The 17,908-nt window shown below is 45.6% G+C and overlaps 1 protein-coding gene across 2 annotated transcripts in view; it reads left to right on the top strand.

The window, feature by feature from the left end:
• WDHD1 (WD repeat and HMG-box DNA binding protein 1) overlaps positions 1-17,148 on the top strand; it is a 32,144-nt gene extending 14,996 nt beyond the window's left edge. Inside the window, exons 10-26 of one of the 2 annotated variants that reach the window (XM_081191516.1) lie at positions 439-580; positions 994-1,195; positions 1,393-1,580; positions 3,047-3,231; positions 3,684-3,925; positions 5,562-5,699; positions 7,587-7,743; positions 9,242-9,356; positions 10,304-10,435; positions 11,552-11,784; positions 13,034-13,164; positions 13,828-13,869; positions 14,510-14,562; positions 14,848-15,006; positions 15,364-15,497; positions 15,639-15,774; positions 16,632-17,148. In XM_081191516.1, the coding sequence (XP_081047642.1) occupies positions 439-580; positions 994-1,195; positions 1,393-1,580; positions 3,047-3,231; positions 3,684-3,925; positions 5,562-5,699; positions 7,587-7,743; positions 9,242-9,356; positions 10,304-10,435; positions 11,552-11,784; positions 13,034-13,164; positions 13,828-13,869; positions 14,510-14,562; positions 14,848-15,006; positions 15,364-15,497; positions 15,639-15,774; positions 16,632-16,835 (2,593 nt within the window). In that variant the 3' untranslated portion in view covers positions 16,836-17,148. The remainder of the gene's footprint in view (positions 1-438; positions 581-993; positions 1,196-1,392; positions 1,581-3,046; positions 3,232-3,683; positions 3,926-5,561; positions 5,700-7,586; positions 7,744-9,241; positions 9,357-10,303; positions 10,436-11,551; positions 11,785-13,033; positions 13,165-13,827; positions 13,870-14,509; positions 14,563-14,847; positions 15,007-15,363; positions 15,498-15,638; positions 15,775-16,631) is intronic. The other variant, XM_081191517.1, reaches the window with a different exon arrangement.
• The last annotated feature ends 760 nt before the right edge of the window (positions 17,149-17,908 follow it).

Below are 17,908 nucleotides of genomic sequence, written 5' to 3'. Positions count from 1 at the left end.
GGCATTCCTCTGTATATATCAGCCGTGCAAACCGCAAACGGCCCACATTAATTTTTAGCTGCGTGTTGGGCCTGCTTGGTCATAGTGGTGTGAGTTGCACAGACCACATGTGATTCATCTGTCTTAGTAAGAACCAATTAGAATTGTTCTTAACTACATATGATTCAGAAGGACATAGCACATTGAGAAGGTTTGATGAGCTCAGGAGGACTAGTGTGTTTGTTTCTCACTTAATTGATTACAATTACAGTATTAGGACTGGTACATGGTACAGGGTTTCTTCACAGGGTTCTTGTGTTCTGCTGTAGTGATCTTTGCTAAGGAGAAGAATGATTTGTCCAAGTCCTGTGTGCGAAACAATTTTTTTTCCTGTAGCGAGGGCTTAACAGATCGTGATTTTAAACCTGTGCTGAACACTGGTTTTTCATTATTTTTTAGGGTGAAGCATGACAAAAGTTATACCATCTGTGGTCTGGCTTGGCACCCAAAAGGTGGGCAGGTTGCTTATACGGACATGGAAGGCAATCTGGGACTACTTGAGAACGTTTGTGATGTAGATGGAAAGAAATCAGACCACAAGGTAATACAAACCGGAAGCTTTCTTGGCTTTTTCGGTATCCTTTCCCATCATGGATGGTAATCTTTATCCACTCATGTAAACCTGGAGTTTGGCAGGCTTCAGGATAAAACGTGATGTGGTGTAGTGGTTAAGAGCGGTAGTCACGTAATCTGAGAAACCGGGTTCGTGTCTCCGCTCCTCCACATGCAGCTGCTGGGTGACCTTGGGCCAGTCACACTTCTTTCAGTCTCTCAGCCCCACTCACCTCACAGAGTGTTTGTTGTGGGGGAGGAAGGGAAAGGAGAATGTTAGCCGCTTTGAGACTCCTGAAGGAGAGTGATAAAGCGGGATATCAAATCCAAAACTCTTCTTCTTCTTCTTCTTGATGGCACTATGTGGCTTTTATGACAGTAACTTTTAAACCATGGCTTTAGGCATCTGCGCCTGGTGTCAAAGATTACGACGAACTTTTTGATGAGGATGATGACGAGGATTTCCTGAACAGAGACTCGGTTGGGGATGACTGGGGTTCCAAAGCAGCGAGGAATGATGAAGATGATGACGATGACCCCATGATGGCATCAGGCCGTCCCAGAAACCGAGGGGCAATAATAGAGGATGATGAGAACTCCCTAGGTTTGAATTTCCCAAAGCATGGGTGTGTGGAGCGGGGGGCAGGGGGGACAACATTGCAGGAACTGTAGACACATCAAGGATGCTGCCAGCTTGGCTCACAATATCCTTTGGTTGGGGGGGTGGGGGGTGTTGCAAGATTAAAAAAAGAAGCCCTTGCTTTCCTAAGCCACTAATACAAAGCTATCTATCTTGCATAGATACTGGATTGCTGAAAGCTAACTCTGCCCTTGATAAGGAGGAAGAAGAGGACGACAAGGAAAGCCTTGCCCCGCAGCTGCCACTGTCATCAACCCAGAGGCCTTTCTACGACGGGCCAGTGCCAACTCCTCAGCAAAAGCCCTTCCAGCCTGGCTCCACTCCGGTTCACCTCACTCACCGCTTCATGGTGAGTTTCGTTTCTTTGGCCGATTTAAAATAATGATGATGATGATGATGATGATGTTGGGAAAAGGCACTCTTGGCCATTGGTCCCACCTCAGGATCCAAGAGTGATACTGAACCGAGAAGTACCCCTAGGCTATGCAACTGATTCTTCAAGGGAGTGTGATGCCACCCAAAACAGTACCAGTTCCCAGATCAGTTGGTCCCTTCATCAATTGTTGTCTCCTTTTGGGGGGGGGAGCGGGCTGAGTTCTTTTTTCTTTTCTTTTTTAAAGCAGTGCATCTCTACATGGGCTGCTGTTGCACAAAAAAACCTCCCAGAAAGGGTATGTGTGCGCACCTCACAATGGGGGTGTAAATGTGGCTTAAGATTTCTTTGTGAGTAGGAATGACTCTTCCCTGCCTCTTCCAAGAAACAAGGTGATGGGGTGTTATTCCACAGAGAAGTGAGGGAAGGTAAATAAACAGATTTCAGTAAATAAGGTGCCATTCCCTCTCTTTACAAGGAGAGAAATGAAAAAAGAAATGTCACAGCAGCAAGCAACTTGCCTGGTCTCTCAGACATTGCCCCTGTCTTTTGCTGTTTGGAGTAATAAACCTGCAGCCTAAACTCTCTGTGTATAGTATTGGCCAGCATTTATCAGATCATTTCACAGCAGACATTGGAGTCCTTTCTTGGGCATGTGGTATTGTCATCCCCCTTTGCTTTTTGAAATTTCTTCTGCCCTCAGCCCTTTAAACCAAACATGTCAAAATAATCAGCCAGTTGTCCCCATCTAATTAAGGGGGAAATGGAGAGAGTATAATTTTTATTTAAGTTTTTGTATGTTGCTTTTCAAGAAAAGGATTGCAAAGCGGTTTCCAAAAATCCAGCAATAATGTTTAATAATAATAACAGAAATATTTTATTATTTATACCCTGCCTGCCTGATATTTGTGTGAACATTCTTCTTCTTCTTTGGCGATCACTCGTAGCCGAGTAAGATTGTCTTCCATAAACACGGTTTTAACAATGAGTCCGTAAGTGACTGTGGAGGCCAATTCTGGATCCACACATCCTTCCATAGTGGGGACATTGGTTTCCGGGCGGGAGTTGATAATGGTGAGGGTTTGCCAAGCGTGCCTTCCTCTTAATACGTTTCTCCCTTGCGTCCTGAGTTTGAGCGTCTTCAAAGGTCATGACACCTTTGGTAAAGGCTGTTCTCCAACTGGAACGCTTTCAGGCCAGTGTTTCCCAGTTGTCAGTGTTTATACTACATTTTTTTAGATTTGCCTTGAGACAGTCTTTAAACCTCTTGTGTTGACCACTAGCATTGCGTGTTCCATTTTTAAGTTCGGAATAGAGTAGTAGCCTCTGCTAGAGTTAGACCAAGTGACCTGGGATCCATTCAGAGTAGAAAGCAGGCTATATGTTGAAGGCTATATGTTGCTTTTCTGAAAGTAGTGTTACTGTTGACGTTCCTCCCATAGGTGTGGAACTCTATTGGTATTATTCGCTGCTATAATGATGAGCAGGACAACGCCATTGATGTGGAATTCCATGACACAGCCATCCATCACGCAATGCACTTGCCAAATTCTTTGAATCACACAATGGCAGCCCTTTCCAGTGACGCTATTTTGCTAGCCTGCGAGAGCACAGAGGAGCTAGCGAGGTAAAACTTATTTTAATGTTTCTGTGAAGAACACAACTTGTTAAAAAAAACCACCCATTACCAAACCTATTTTTGGCATGACATGGGTTTACCTGTAGTGTTCATGATCAGGATGAATGGATCTCAGAGCTGTTGTTAGTGCAACATCTCTTGGAGATACTGTTACCGTTCGTTTCATGCAAAACCTCAAGGGAACAGCTGAGGAATAAAGAAAAGGTGGAGCTGATAAATGAAAGAAGACTTACTAATTAATAAATTGGTTATCAGTTTTCCTAGCATGTTTTCAACTTGTAACATTCTGGTTTAATTTAGTCTCCAACAAAACTGCTACTATTGCGTGAAGTCCCCCCCACCCTGAAAAACATGTTCAGCAGAAAGACTCTAGTCTGAACATCCCTAATTACTTCTTGTTTTTTCTTCCCCATTCCCCCCTCGCTTTCCCCCATTTTCAGCAAGCTTCACTGCATACATTTTAACTCCTGGGATTCCAACAAGGAGTGGACAGTTGACATGCTGCAGAATGAAGAGATTGAAGCGGTTTGTTTGGGCCAGGGCTGGGCTGCATGTGCCACAAGCACCCTTCTCCTCCGCCTCTTCACGAATGGGGGAGTTCAGAAAGACATCTTCAGCCTCCCTGGCCCTGTGGTGTCCATGGCGGGACACGGAGAGCAGCTGTTGGTGGCTTTTCACAAAGGTGATTTCCCTGGCAGGCTTCTTTTTCCTGTTTAAATATGTTTCGGGGTTAGTTATGTTTCCTCCCCACCTAAACATTAGGAAGAACTTCCTGACAGTAAGAGCTGTTCGACAGTGGAATTTGCTGCCAAGGAGTGTGGTGGAGTCTACTTCTTTGGAGGTCTTTAAGCAGAGGCTTGACAACCATATGTCAGGAGTGCTCTGATGGTGTTTCCTGCTTGGCAGGGGGTTGGACTCGATGGCCCTTGTGGTCTCTTCCAACTCTATGATTCTATGATTCCTTTGTCGCTGCAACTTCTGTTTCAAAAAATGCCATAGAAGCACCATGCTTTGATTTTGATGGGAAAATGTTGAGTATGTTAATTTAGTTGCATTTCTAAAGTGAGCCGTCATCACATGCCCAACGACTTCCATTTGTTTGTAATTTTACTACTGGCTTTACACCACCCTTCTCTCTGACAACCCTGTCTTGCCACAATGAAGTTTAGGATTCATTGGAATTGTTTTAGGATAATGAGGGTGAAAGCTGACAGTATCCATCTGCTAGCTGAACAGACACGGTTGACAGGATGGATTCTCTTCTCCTGCACAGACCCCACCCTTCAGGTTGGGGAACCCTCCTTAGCAGACTTGGGGGAGGATGGGGTGGGAGGATTGAAGGCTGTGGTGTTGGGGGGGGGGGAGGAGAGAGGAAGGAGAAGTCCTGCCACAAAAAGCCACTTAACAAAATATATCATTTAATTCAAGTGAGACAAAAACCAGCTGTCAGATGGCTGTTGCGGTTGCTCAAGAGTAACCAGGCAGGACTCCCGACCTGTGTTTTACAGGCTTTATTTTGGTGCAAACTATTTACAGTGAAGAGCCCCAAAGCTCATGTCTGGCTCAGTCGCTAGCAGAATCCGGGAGTGGTCTCTTTTTGGACCTTCCCCCAACATAAGAATTTCATTACCCCCAAACGTCTCCTCCCCTCTCTGCTCCTCAAACTACTGCGCAGGATGGGCGATGGCAAGGGCGTGTTTCCCTCCTGTCCGGCCTGCCCAGAAGCGGTGTTAAGGCTCTCACCAGCATCCTCTGGTCCTTGCACCTCTTCCCCACTGGAGGTGGGGCTTTCCTCCTCCCCAGAAGAGGAACTGCGTCGCAAGATTTCTGGAGGCTCCCTGTAACACAACTGCCCTTCTATTCAGTGGCGTAGCGTGGGGGTGCAGGGGGGGCCGGCCGCACCGGGCGCAACATCTGGGGGTTAGGGTTAGGGTGCGCAAATCCACGGGTTGGGGGCGCAAATCCACGGGTTAGGGGGCGCAAATTACTTGCCTTGCCCCAGGTGCTGACAACCCACGCTACGCCACTGCTTCTATTTCTCGCCTCTGAGCCGATGGCAGTTCCCTGACACCAACAATTTAGCAGACAGAATAAATTCAATATTATAAAAGGAATAATTGAGACTTAAGAACTTAGATATTTCTATGAATGCTTAAAAATTATCCAGGGGATAGAAATTCAGCCAGGTCCTTCAGGTGCCCAGAAAATGGCACACCGACAGAGCAACTTCCAGCTGTCTTCAACCACCAACAACAGCTCCTTTCCTGCAACTTCCTTCGGTCTAGAATTAATTGCCCCCACCCCTCTTGCTTTTATAGGTACTGGTTTTGATGGGGATCAGTGTCTTGGAGTGCAGCTGCTAGAACTGGGAAGGAAGAAGAGGCAGCTTTTGCACGGTGACCCACTTCCTCTTTCCAGGAAATCCTATCTCACATGGCTAGGATTTTCAGCAGAAGGTAGGATGGTTCGCTTCTCTTCTTTATTCTGAGATGTGTCGATATCATTTTCCTGGCCGGGGGGGAGGGGATGTGCAGCATTGTGTGACAGACTTCCCATTCCTCTACTCTCCCCCACAGCCCTCTCACGCCCCATCAATTCTATTCTAGAAGTTCCTATGATCCTTTATATTGAGGGGGTGGGTGGGTGGGTACAAGGGGGTTTGCAAGCAGAAGAGGAAGTCCCATTGCACAAGTGAAAGTTTGTTCTGTTAGTGGATAGACATACAGTGGTGCCCCGCAAGACGAATGCCTCGCAAGACGGAAAACTCGCTAGACGAAAGAGTTTTCCGTTTTGGAGGTGCTTCGCAAAACGAATTTCCTATGGGCTTGCTTCGCAAGACGACAATGTCTTGCGAGTTCCTGCTGGGTTTTTTTCCTTCCCCCCTTTTTCTAAGCTGCTAAGCCGCTTATCAGCTGATCCGATCAGCAGATTATAAGCCGCTAATAGTGCTAATCCGCTAATCCGTCAATGGGCTTGCTTCGCAAGACGAAAAAACCGCTAGACGAAGAGAATCACAGAACAGATTCTTTTCGTCTTGCGAGGCACCACTGTAACAGGATACAGTGTTACCTCTGGTTACGTACTTAATTTGTTCTGGAGGTCCGTTCTTAACCTGAAACGGTTCTTAACCTGAAGCACCACTTTAGCTAATGGGGCTTCCCACTGCTGCCGCCGTGCGATTTCTGTTCTCATCCTGAAGCAAAGTTCTTAATCCGAGGTACTATTTCTGGGTTAGTGGAGTCTGTAACCTGAAGCGTATGTAACCTGAAGCGTATGTAACCCGAGGTACCACTGCTCACCGGTTTGGATCCTAAGTTTCTCTTCATGAAAGTGAGAGGAGCCAGTTTCCACCACCTCCTCTGCAGCCAGCTGTACTATATTCCAAATCATTCCCAAAGGCTCCCCAGCCCCCAGGACAAGTGGGAAGGGGGGCGGGAGGGAAAGCCCAAAGCCCTGGTCCATGAATGTGAACTCCTTCATGTTCAGACCCTATTTCTGCAACTGTAACTTGTTATAGCAGTTTTTAATATTGAGTTTTGAATGACTGCAGCCCTTGGACCTGATGGTGAAGGGCAGGCAAAAATCTGAATAAAATAACGATACTGATGAGTGAAAGGGAAGTTAGGGTGCAAGTTGTTCTCCCTAAGGGCTGGTTTACAAGCTAAATTGGTCACTGGTGTTGTTGAAGATGCCTGCAGCCTCCTAAGACAGGCATAGGCAAACGCGGCCCACCAGATGTTTTGGACTACAACTCCCATCATCCCTAGCTAGCAGGACCCAGTGGTCAGGGATGATGGGAGCTGTAGTCCCAAAACTTTTGGAGGGCTGAGTTTGCCTATGCCTGCCCTAAGAGGTGGAGATGCCTTCAACGTCCTAAGCAGCGAAGCTCAGCATTATTAGTGAACACCCAGATCTGTGGAGATCTATCTGGGCAAGGAGCTTTTCAAGAGCATCTCTAAACTTGAGGAGGATACCAGGGTGGGGAAGGGGACCAAGCACTGCTCCTTTGTGAATGACAGGTGGCTATCCTGCAAGAGTAACATCATTGTCGCTGTCTACCAGCTAAAAAGGGTCACTGATACTTGTGCACTTGCTTGCTCTTGAAGATTGCAAGGGGACGTGGCTGTTAAAACTGAATTTCAACAACTTAGTTACTACAAACTACCAGAAGGTGGTGCCATTTCCAAAGTTAACAGCCCCTGGTTCTCTTCAAAATGTGCCATCCTTTTTTTATTTAGTAAGGCAGAGAGGAGTGCTGCACTTAACATCCTACCTGTAGCTCATGCATCTGCTTCTGAGAGAATCCTCAAAACTACACTGTGTGTGTGTTCCTGATTTTGTAGGTACCCCTTGTTATGCGGATTCAGAGGGTGTCGTGCGCATGCTGAACCGAGGACTTGGTAATACCTGGACCCCAGTCTGCGACACAAGGGAGCACTGTAAAGGGAAGTCAGATCACTACTGGATTGTGGGCATTCATGAAAACCCACAGCAGCTCAGGTAGGAAGTTAGAGTTTGCATGGCTATACAACAGAAAAGCACGTGAATATTCAGGTGGTTTTGTCCAAAGCCACCTGCCCGTTTATCCTCTGCTGCTTTCTGTCTACACCTCCTCCACTGCTGCCTGTTTAGTCCAGGCCCCTCCAGCTTAAATTTCTTAGGTGGGAAGAGCTCTGTGTGGAGCTGCTAGCAATGAAAGCATCTCTTCCCCTTTAAACACCCAGCTGTGCAACTAAGGCTGCCCTTAATTGACTTGCTTTGGTTTACAGTGGTACCTCGGGTTACATACGCTTCAGGTTACAGACTCCGCTAACCCAGAAATAGTACCTTGGGTTAAGAACTTTGCTTCAGGATGAGAACAGAAATCGTGCTCCGGTGGCGCGGCAGCAGCGGGAGGCCCCATTAGTTAAAGTGGTTCTTCAGGTTAAGAACGGACCTCCGGAACGAATTAAGTACTTAACCCAAGGTACCACTGTATTTTTTGCTACCTTTCCACAGTGAGCTGTCCCCAGCAGTGACCTTCTAACAGCAGCTAGCTAACAAAGTATGTTAATAAATTTAAGTAAAACAAAAACCTCAACAGTTTGGTAGGCAGAATAAATTCACTATTACAGAAGAAATAATCCAGACTTATGTACCTTCAAAGTGGAAATACAGTTAATAAACAAAGCTCCAGCTGCTGGAGAAGCAGATCTTAATGCCACAGGCTGCTCTTGCCTTCAGTGATGTTATTGTCACAACTACCATCACCTTAGGGCTGCCCAGAATCTCCTCTTTAACTGCAGACACCCTGCAGATATAGAGCGCAGCCGTACATGGTTGCTTTACTTTTATCTTTTTCTTCCAATGGTTGCGTTATTTCCCCCTGATAAAGCTAAGCTTGGGCTCACTGCAGCCACTCAGGGAGGCATCTTGCTGTTATCTGTCGACTTGGCCAATTGTACAGAAACGGCACGTTCTTCTGTTTCCCCCATCGAGTCATTCATTTCTAGGGAAACTAATGAAAAGCCCCAGGATACGTCTGGGTTGATGAATGCAAGTCACAGTCATTGTGGTTTTTCTTCCTCTTCCAAGAAAGAAAAAGACAGAAAGTGTGTTATTTAAATACAGGGTTTCTCTTTATATTTATATTTTTAAAATATATCACCCATGAGAATGGGTGTATGAAGGATTTGATTGTACTAGTGTAATTGAATGGGGCTAAAATTTTAGATTTAGCAAATGCTTTTTTGGAGTTTTGTTCTACTTTTTGTAATATGTTACTTTTTAAAAATAAAAACTAATGCATGCCATTTTTCTCCCCTCTGATGTGGGAGAGTACGGAAACTGCCCCTCCCTGACCTGTAGACTGAAGTGGTACAATGCAAGAAAACCTGTACCTTTTATTTATTGTGCTGTGAGTGCATGAATTGCTCCTTTAGACAGAGCCTACTCGGAGGGGGGCGGAGAGACACTGCTTTTAGGTGTGCATCTTAATTCTGTGCTTCCCTCCTTGCAGGTGCGTCCCTTGTAAAGGAGCCCGTTTCCCCGCTACCCTTCCCCGTCCGGCAGTAGCAGTGCTGCCATTCAAGCTTCCTTTTTGTCAGACAGCAACAGATAAGGGCCAGATGGAGGTAGGGAAAGTCAACATTGGTTTGGTTTGCTGGCTGTCTTGCATCGGTGCCCTCTTGGCATGTGTGTCCAGATTATTAAAGCAGCCCTTGCAGTGTGTTTGTAGTCAGAACTTGGGATTTGGTCCGTAGATCCGTATTGGAAAAGGGTGTTTGTTAACGACAACGGTGTTATTAACGAAAGCAACATTATGGTTGTTGTTATTTATTGCACTTTTCACCCTTCATACGTTTGGATCCCAGGTGAAAAATAATAACCGCATAAAACACATACGTCACATGATAAATATTAACATAAAAACCGATTGCGGTCAAAGACAAATTCCTTGCAGCAGTGACACATAGCAAATGCTGGACTCAAAATTATACCAAGCAACAAAAACTAAAGGACAAACAATATATCTTTATTTGGGGCCGGAAGACTGAAGACCTAAATAAGGGATTGCAGTTTGCTTCCTTTTCTAAGACCCATTTTGTATGGTTTTTGCTTCGTCTGTATTGCATGGAAGTGGAGCACGTGAGTTCCTTGAGTAGTTTATCTGACACGTTGTTTAATATAAAACACCTCTGATGCAAATTATCTCTGTTGTGAAGAAAAGCACTGCAGAACCCCCTGTTCTTATCTGTGGGGCTGGTCAGAAACATTTGTTGAATTCATGTTTAAATTGCAGGTATTGAACAGAAAATATACAGAAGCTCCTCCCATAGTTGTATATGTGTGTTTACATTCATTCATTCATTTAATACACCACTGTGTTGTAAAAACCGTCAAAGCTGTTTACTTGCATCGCATGTGGAGGGCATGCATTTGTGTGCTTGTTTATTGTAAGTACTAGAGCAGTCTCAGGACCTTGTTAAATTCCTGCAAATATCAGGACCTACAAATGGTCCTGATTAAACAGCAACGTGTTGAACTATTTCCCCCCCCTTCTTTTTCCTGCATGCTTCAGGAGCAATTTTGGCGCTCTGTCTTGTTTCACCGCTACGTGGACTACTTATCCCAAAATGGATATGAACATGATGAAAGTGTGAAAAGCCAGGCAACCCAAGAACAGCAGAATCTCTTGATGAAAATGTTTGCGGTAAGTGAGGGAGGTTCTCAATTCAAAAAGCAACTACAGCTCTTGAAGCATTTTGATGTCACGCTGCTTAGCAAAATAGCATTATTTCTTCGCAGCTTGGGAATTTGGTTGTGACATACAACCCTGAAACATACAAAGGGCGTTTAGGCTTGAGCACGCACTATTGCAAGATCTAGTTTGCCAGCACACATTGTGTGGTCTGAGCGTGGATAGGTAACGCAGATAGATCTGCTTAATCAACACACAAATCTTGTGGCTGGGCAGTGCCAACACCTCTGCTATTCCCAGGCTGCTGTGAAGTCCCAGGTGGGCTGGCTGTGACTGTAGCCAGAGTTGCTGCAGTGGGTGGAGCCAGAGGTGTCAGAGATGGGGGCAAGGCACAGCGCAAACTATGTGGAATGGGAGGAGAATGGAGATGGGTGAGGAGTGGCTGGATCAGAGAGGAGGAATGTACCTGGGGGCTTAATGTGTGAGTAGCTAATGCCTGTTGGAGCAGGAGGCTCTTAGGAAAGGAGCCTTGCTGAGCCAGGAGAAAGCGATGCCAAGAGAAGAAAGTGATGTGACAACTGCCCCCCCTTTGCTGGTGGAGCCTCAGTAAACTAACCCTAATACGCCATAGTTCCTTGGTCTGCCATGTCGTAGCCCCAGAACTTTGCACTGCCCATTACTGTCTTGTCTCCTGTACAGTTTTAAAATGTTGAGGTCTACTTCTTAAATTAACAGTTTTTAAAGGCAGTGTAACTCCAGTAGCAGGCTGGTTCCCATCAAAGTTACTGCTTTTTAAAAGAATGACTACAGGCAGGTGGCTTTCCCAGTGACAGAGAGGAGGATAGGAGTACAGTGGTACCTCCTGTTGTGGACGGGATCCGTTCCGGAAGTCTGGTTGGATCCCGAGGTTTCTGCAACCTGAGGACCGCTTCTGTGCATGCGCGCATGGCAAAACCCGATAAAATGCTTCCGGGTTTGCCGTTTTCGCATCCCAAAGTTTATGTAACCAGAGGGTTACTTAACCGGAGGTACTACTGTATAGCTTTTGTTCTCTTGATTTTACAAGAGAACCTTCCGTTGCTAAACACCACGGGACTTTGTTTCTCTTTTTCCCTTTCGTACGAATAGCTTTCCTGCACCCTGGAACGGGAGTTTCGCTGCATGGAGCTTGCTGAGCTTATGACTCAGAATGCCAGGAGCTTAGCTATCAAGTACGCCTCTCGCTCTCGGAGGCTGAATCTCGCCCAGCGGCTCAGTGAACTGACAGCAGAGAGAGCAGCTGAGTTGGCAGCTGCTGAAGAGAACGGCATTCAAGAGGAAGAGGAGGAGGAAGAAGATTTCCAAAACCATCTGAATGCTGGGTAAAAAGAAATTCCAGAGTGAGACTACAGTTGGCAGACTTTTGCAGTGAAGGAGTTGCAGGGACCTCATTCATCACGTAGGCATGTACTAGTGACAGGTAGTGAGTGTGGGCATTTGTGTGGCTTGCAGTCCCATATTCTATCTGCCAGTGCCTGAGGTTTGGTGGTGTTCCTTCCCTGTCAGTATCGTGGATAATGGGGAGCCTTTATACTGGTCCTCAACCCCTGGACTGAAACAATGCTTAAAAAGGGAACAGGCACCATTTGAGAGCCAGTGTGCTGTACTGCTTAAAAGCAGTGGACTCGTAATCTGGTGAACCGGGTTCGCTTCCCCGCTCCTCCACATGCAGCTGCTGGGTGACCTTGGTCTAGTCACACTTCTCTGAAGTCTCTCAGCCTCACTCACCTCACAGAGTGTTTGTTGTGGGGGAGGAAGGGAAAGGAGAATGTTAGCCGCTTTGAGACTCCTTAGGGTAGTGATAAAGCGGGATATCAAATCCAAACTACTACTCTTCTTCTTCTATGAGGAACAAATTTTCTATAAAAAGTGAGATACGGCCATCTTTTTATGGCTTGAAGTTGATTCTTGCGGAGACTGGGATGTTTCACAGACTGGGGGTGTTCTGGAAGCAAGAGTTAAGCTTATCTTTCTCTCCTAGGACAGAATAGCATTTTGAGTGTAAAGGTTTGAACACACACACACACACATTTACCAAGGGACTGTGTGAATTTACCACTCTTAACCCACTGTCTGCACTCTTTCCTCCTTTCTCACATGAATTTTCTTCACTATTCACCATTTTCCTTAATAGCAGATAAGGGTTGTGTGTTGGCAGTGACCTTCGCTAGAGTGTGCTTTTAACCAGAGACTTGTTGTTAGCTCTAGGACAGTCCATTAAGGTGCTGTGCAACATATGTTACTCTTCTTTATATTTTCCCTGTATCCTCTCCCTCCTTTTAGAAACCTCAGAGTGATTGATATCTTCTTCCAACCACACACACTTAGATTCATCAGTGGTACAGCACTGTCTATTCCTTTATTTTGGTGGCAGGGTGTGTAGTTATCTTCTTCTTTTTACCTAGGTATGCAGTTTTAAGATATTTTATAGCATGTGACCTAAATCAGTTGTTGTTTTAATCTTACTAATGGCCCAGTGCGTTACATGTGTGGCAGCTGCCTCTTATCTATCTGTTTATCTAAATATCTAGCTAAATGAGTAGACTGCTGAGTTCATTTATCTGCTTTCAGTTACAGTAGCACCCCCACAGAATCAGGTCAGGCCCGGATCAGAAACCTTCAACGTCAGCAAAGTATGGAGACCTACGAGGAAGAGGAGGAGGAGGAGAAGGAGGAAGGCACATCTGAAGTGACAAAACCTAGTAAGACTGACAGATGCACACAAGTATTCAGGGCAGAAGGCTGTATAGTTGTCATATTTCCCAGATCCTGAGGACGGGTTGTTGATAAGAGCAGACAAATAATGCATGACAGGCTCCACAAAGAAGAACTATTTTCTGGGGCTTATTTTTCTTGATTCATTTTCCTTTTCATGGAAGGCAAAGCTTGCTTCTCCTTTCCCTCAGTAATCAAAGTAGCAAGTAGGGTCTGTCTTCTGTGTTTTCTAGCTTTTAGCATTTTGTAGCTCACTTCCCATCTATTTTGCTTAGCTGATGTTCTTAACTAGGACTATAATACAGTGGTGCCTCACAAGACGAAATTAATCCGTTCCGCGAGTCTCTTCGTCTTGCGTTTTTTTCGTCTTGTGAAGCACGGCTATTAGCGGCTTTAAGAAAAAGGAAACAAACTCGCAAGAACTCGCAAGACGTTTCGTCTTGCAAAGCAAGCCCATAGGGAAATTCGTCTTGCGGAACGACTCAAAAAACGCAAAACCCTTTCGTCTAGCGAGTTTTCCGTCTTGCGAGGCATTCGTCTTGCGGGGCACCACAGTACAGCACTTATTCATGTTTAACCTGGAAGATGCCTCAAATTTCACTCCTCGTGTTTGCACTTACATATACACCATTTGTCATATCTTTCTGAAGGACCTCCGCCAATCTCTGAAAAGGTGTCTGCTCCCAAATCTGGTGAGTCAAAAGGATTATTATTTTCTAGGCAAGGAAAAGATATTCATGGTTGTGCAGTTCCTCTCCTTTTGTCAAACAGCATGCTTGCATCCCTTAATTCTGATGTAATAAATTGGAACAGTTCCTCTCCAGCTCCCACTGTGCACCCCAAATCAGCTATGAGGAGTTGGGGGATTGCGTGGAGCATGGGGAGAGGCGGCTTCAGGCAAACCTCGTTTTATGGTGTTTTGCTTTATTGTGTTTTGTGGATATTGCTCCTTACCGGGACATGGGTGCCACTTCAGGCAGCCCAGCCAGGGGAAGGAAGCTCCCCGCTGCTGCCCCGCTGCTGCCCCATAGGAGTAGGCTATGGCTGGAGCTGGGTTTCATTGCAATATTAGCTTTATTGCGATGGTCTGGAACCGAACCTGCAATATCTCTGAGGTGTGCTTATAAATAGAATCCCATGTATACAGCATTGAATACAACCCTAAAAATAAAAAACACATAACATTAATTAATAAAGCACTTCTGTATAAGCAGGCCCAATTAACTATTGTAAATGAAAACAATTACTGTAGTTCCTTTTCCCAAAAGGCATACACAGTGTTTCCTAAAGGTTTTCATTGGTGTTCTTCTCCCCTATCGCTTCTCTCTCCAGTAACAAAAGCTGCAGTTGTTTCCAGCAGTCAAAAGCGAGTCAATCCCTTCAAGGTGAGAATTTGGTGGTTTTAGTTCACTTCAAATTTGCTGCCAAGGAGTGTGGTGGCGTCTCCTTCTTTGGAGGTCTTTAAGCAGAGGCTTGACAACCATATGTCAGGAGTGCTCTGATGGTGTTTCCTGCTTGGCAGGGGGTTGGACTCGATGGCCCTTGTGGTCTCCTCCAACTCTATGATTCTATGATTCTATGAAATTTTAAGTAAAATGTGTGAAGATTGTCAGAAATCCTGAGCGATGGAAAGTAAGGGGTTTTTTTTTTTTAATGTTTTGCTCCACTAGGTATCCAGTAGCCAAAAGGATCAACTGGTTCAGCTGGCTAATATCATAGACAACATGACCAAACAGGGCAAGAAAAATTCCATGCCAAACAGCCGAGTTGCTCCAAACAAGAAGAGTCCAGTTATAAAACCGCTGGTTCCTAAGCCGAAGTCAAAGCAGGTGAGCTTCGTGTTGACTTATAGTTGCGTGATCAAAAAGCTAAGACCCTGGCATGCCTATTGTTTTGTTTTTCAATACAAAGAAACAGGAAGTAGGTGAAGATAAAATACATACAAACAAACAATAAATGCACACACACACACAAAGCAAAACAAATGCTGTCTCACTAACTTCTTCTGTCGTAGTTAATAATGCATTTAAAACTGTTGGCTGGGAGAAAAAATTATCTATAAAGACACCCTTTCAAGGGAAATGTTTTAACATCAAGAGATGGGCGCCCAGAGTATTTTACGGTCTGAAATGCATAAATAATACATGTTGACTGTGAATTTTAGGAATCTGTATCTAATTGTATAGGCTGCAGCAGCTGCATTTTTCCAACCCAGAACACCTAGCACTGAAAAGAAGAACATAGATGAGAGAGGAGGGGGAACTGAAGCACCCCCACCTGAACCACCTCAAACTCCGACTGAGAGCAGTGACAATAAAAGGTCAGTGTCCCAGGAAGGCAGTCCCTGTCTTTCCCATTGCCATTGTGGGGTGGCTAATCCAGAAAGCTCCCTGGGCGTTCCAAAAGTTCCACTGCAGAACATTTCAGAATCCCTTTTCTTCTTCCTCCTCCTTTTTTCAAGGCCAAAGACTGGGTTCCAGATGTGGCTAGACGAGAACAGAAGCTGCATTGGGGCAGATAATCCTCATTTTGAAGAAACTGAGATAATAAAAGAAGGCATGAGTCGATTCAGAAATCTGTCTGCTGAAGAAAGGATGGTAATGGCGTTCCCCCATGGAATGTTCATTTGCTTCTTCTATAGAAATCCTTCCCCCGCCCCCCCTGTTTCCTTTCCCCGTTCCTGGGTTCTGCGGCTTTTCCATTGCCTGCTCCAGCATTCTTACCATGCCCCAGAATGAATGAACTTGGAGGTAGCTGCGTGAAGCATTAATCTGCATGTTTGGCACAGCATGGCCTATGTTGTGCCACGCCAGGTGTGCAGAAGCTCAGACCCTTCAGATGTTGCTGAACTACAACTCCCATCAGCCCCTGCAGGCATGGGGGTGGGGTAGCTAATGTCGCAGAAGACGTAATCGGGATTCAATGTGACTTTAGCAGAATGGAGAACTGGGCCTAAGCTAACCAAATGAATTTCAGTAGGAACAACTGTAAGGCATGAAGAACCAGCTACACAAATAAAAGATGGGGGACGCCTGGCTTGCCACCAGTAAATGTGAAAAAGATCTTGGGGGTCTTGGCAGACCACAAGCTTAACATGAGTCAACAGTGTGAAATCACCCAGGGAGCTTTCATAGTAGAGATCTGAACCTGTGTCTCTCCAGGTCTAGTTCAGTGCTAATCACTACAACATGCTAACTATAATATTTGCACTGCACCCCCCCTGATCAACATCTCCCCATCTTTGCTGCAGTTGGAAATCTGGTCTAGGGGTGATGCCTTGAGAGAAGCCAGGATGCAGCAGCCAGGCTCTTCTGATCTTATTTTGTTAGGATTCAGTGCTGGTGAAGAAGTATCCCATTCCACAGAATTCAGTGACACTGTACTTTACCTCTGAATAGCTGAATAATGGCAAATCCCTGCTACATTAGTTAATTGGTTTCCTCCCCTGCCCTAGGTTTGGACCGAGAAAGCCAAAGGAAAAGAAGCTGGCGATTCGTCGGAAGGGAAAAAGCGGAAGCGCTTGGAAGTTGTTAACAGTGATGGGCAAGAAGGCCAAGGGAAAAAATCAAAGGAGGACACAAGCTCGGTCACAAAACCCAGTTCCATTCAGGAGTCTGCCATCGCAAAGCTATCAGCATTTGCCTTTAAGCAGAGATAAACCGGCTTGTGCTTTTCTAAGGGTACCTTGTGGGTTAACTTTAACCTATTGTTTGAACCAGCCTCCAAACAGGTGTTGCCCTTTTTATGTCATGCCACACATTTAGTTGGTCCCAGTAAGCCAAATCCAAATATTCCTGGCATGAGACCTGTTATTTCAATAGTGCACCGTGTTTCCTTTGGGACTGCACCATGGCAGTAGAAAGCGGCTATGGCCAAGGAGAAAAGGCAGAGAGTCCGTTCCATAGATGTCCACTGTTCCTGCTTGACACTGTCCTTCTGACCTTCTGTTTTCCACTACTTCTTTGTTGCTTTTCCTTTTTAAGTTACAGAATGTGTGAAAGCCTTTGTTAGGCTCTGGCACTTTGGGGGTTTGCCTGTCCTGCAACGACAGCCTTGTGAGCTTTTCACTTGACTCACCGTGTGCTGATAGGTGAGCGGAGAACAGTGGAGCCATCATGCAACCCCATTTCCCACCCAGCCATGTTGAAGAAGAATCATTCACCCCACACCCATCTGGTTTGTGTAACTTTCCCTCTGATCTCTTAGGCTGGGGTAGCTAGCGCAGTGCCCTCAAAATGTTGCGGGACTACCCATTGGCCCCATCTAGCCTAGCCAGTGATCGTGGATGATGGGTGTTGTAGTCCAACAACTTCTGGAGGGCATCACATTAAATACTCCTGCCTTAGGCATGTGGGCATCATCGGGTATGCCTGAGTTCTGCATAGCAAATGTTTTTCTTCCAAATGCTGGAATTTTTGTATTTTTATGTAATGGTTCTACTAAATAAAGTGGTGACATTTGTATATCTTGTTGTTGTTGTTGTTTAGTCGTTTAGTCATGTCCGACTCTTCGTGACCCCATGGACCAAAGCATACCAGTCTTCCACTGCCTCCCGCAGTTTGGTCAAACTCATGCTGGTAGCTTCCAGAACACTGTCCAACCATCTCGTCCTCTGTCGTCCCCTTCTCCTTGTGCCCTCCATCTTTCCCAACATCAGGGTCTTTTCCAGGTACTCTTCTCTTCTCCTGAGGTGGCCAAAGTATTGAAGCCTCAGCTTCAGGATCTGTCCTT

This window comes from Podarcis bocagei, assembly GCF_964188305.1.
Source record: "Podarcis bocagei genome assembly, chromosome: 1".
NCBI lineage: Eukaryota > Metazoa > Chordata > Lepidosauria > Squamata > Lacertidae > Podarcis > Podarcis bocagei.
The sequence above is the reverse complement of the archived record's forward strand: the minus strand, read 5'-3'. Positions and strand labels throughout refer to the sequence as shown.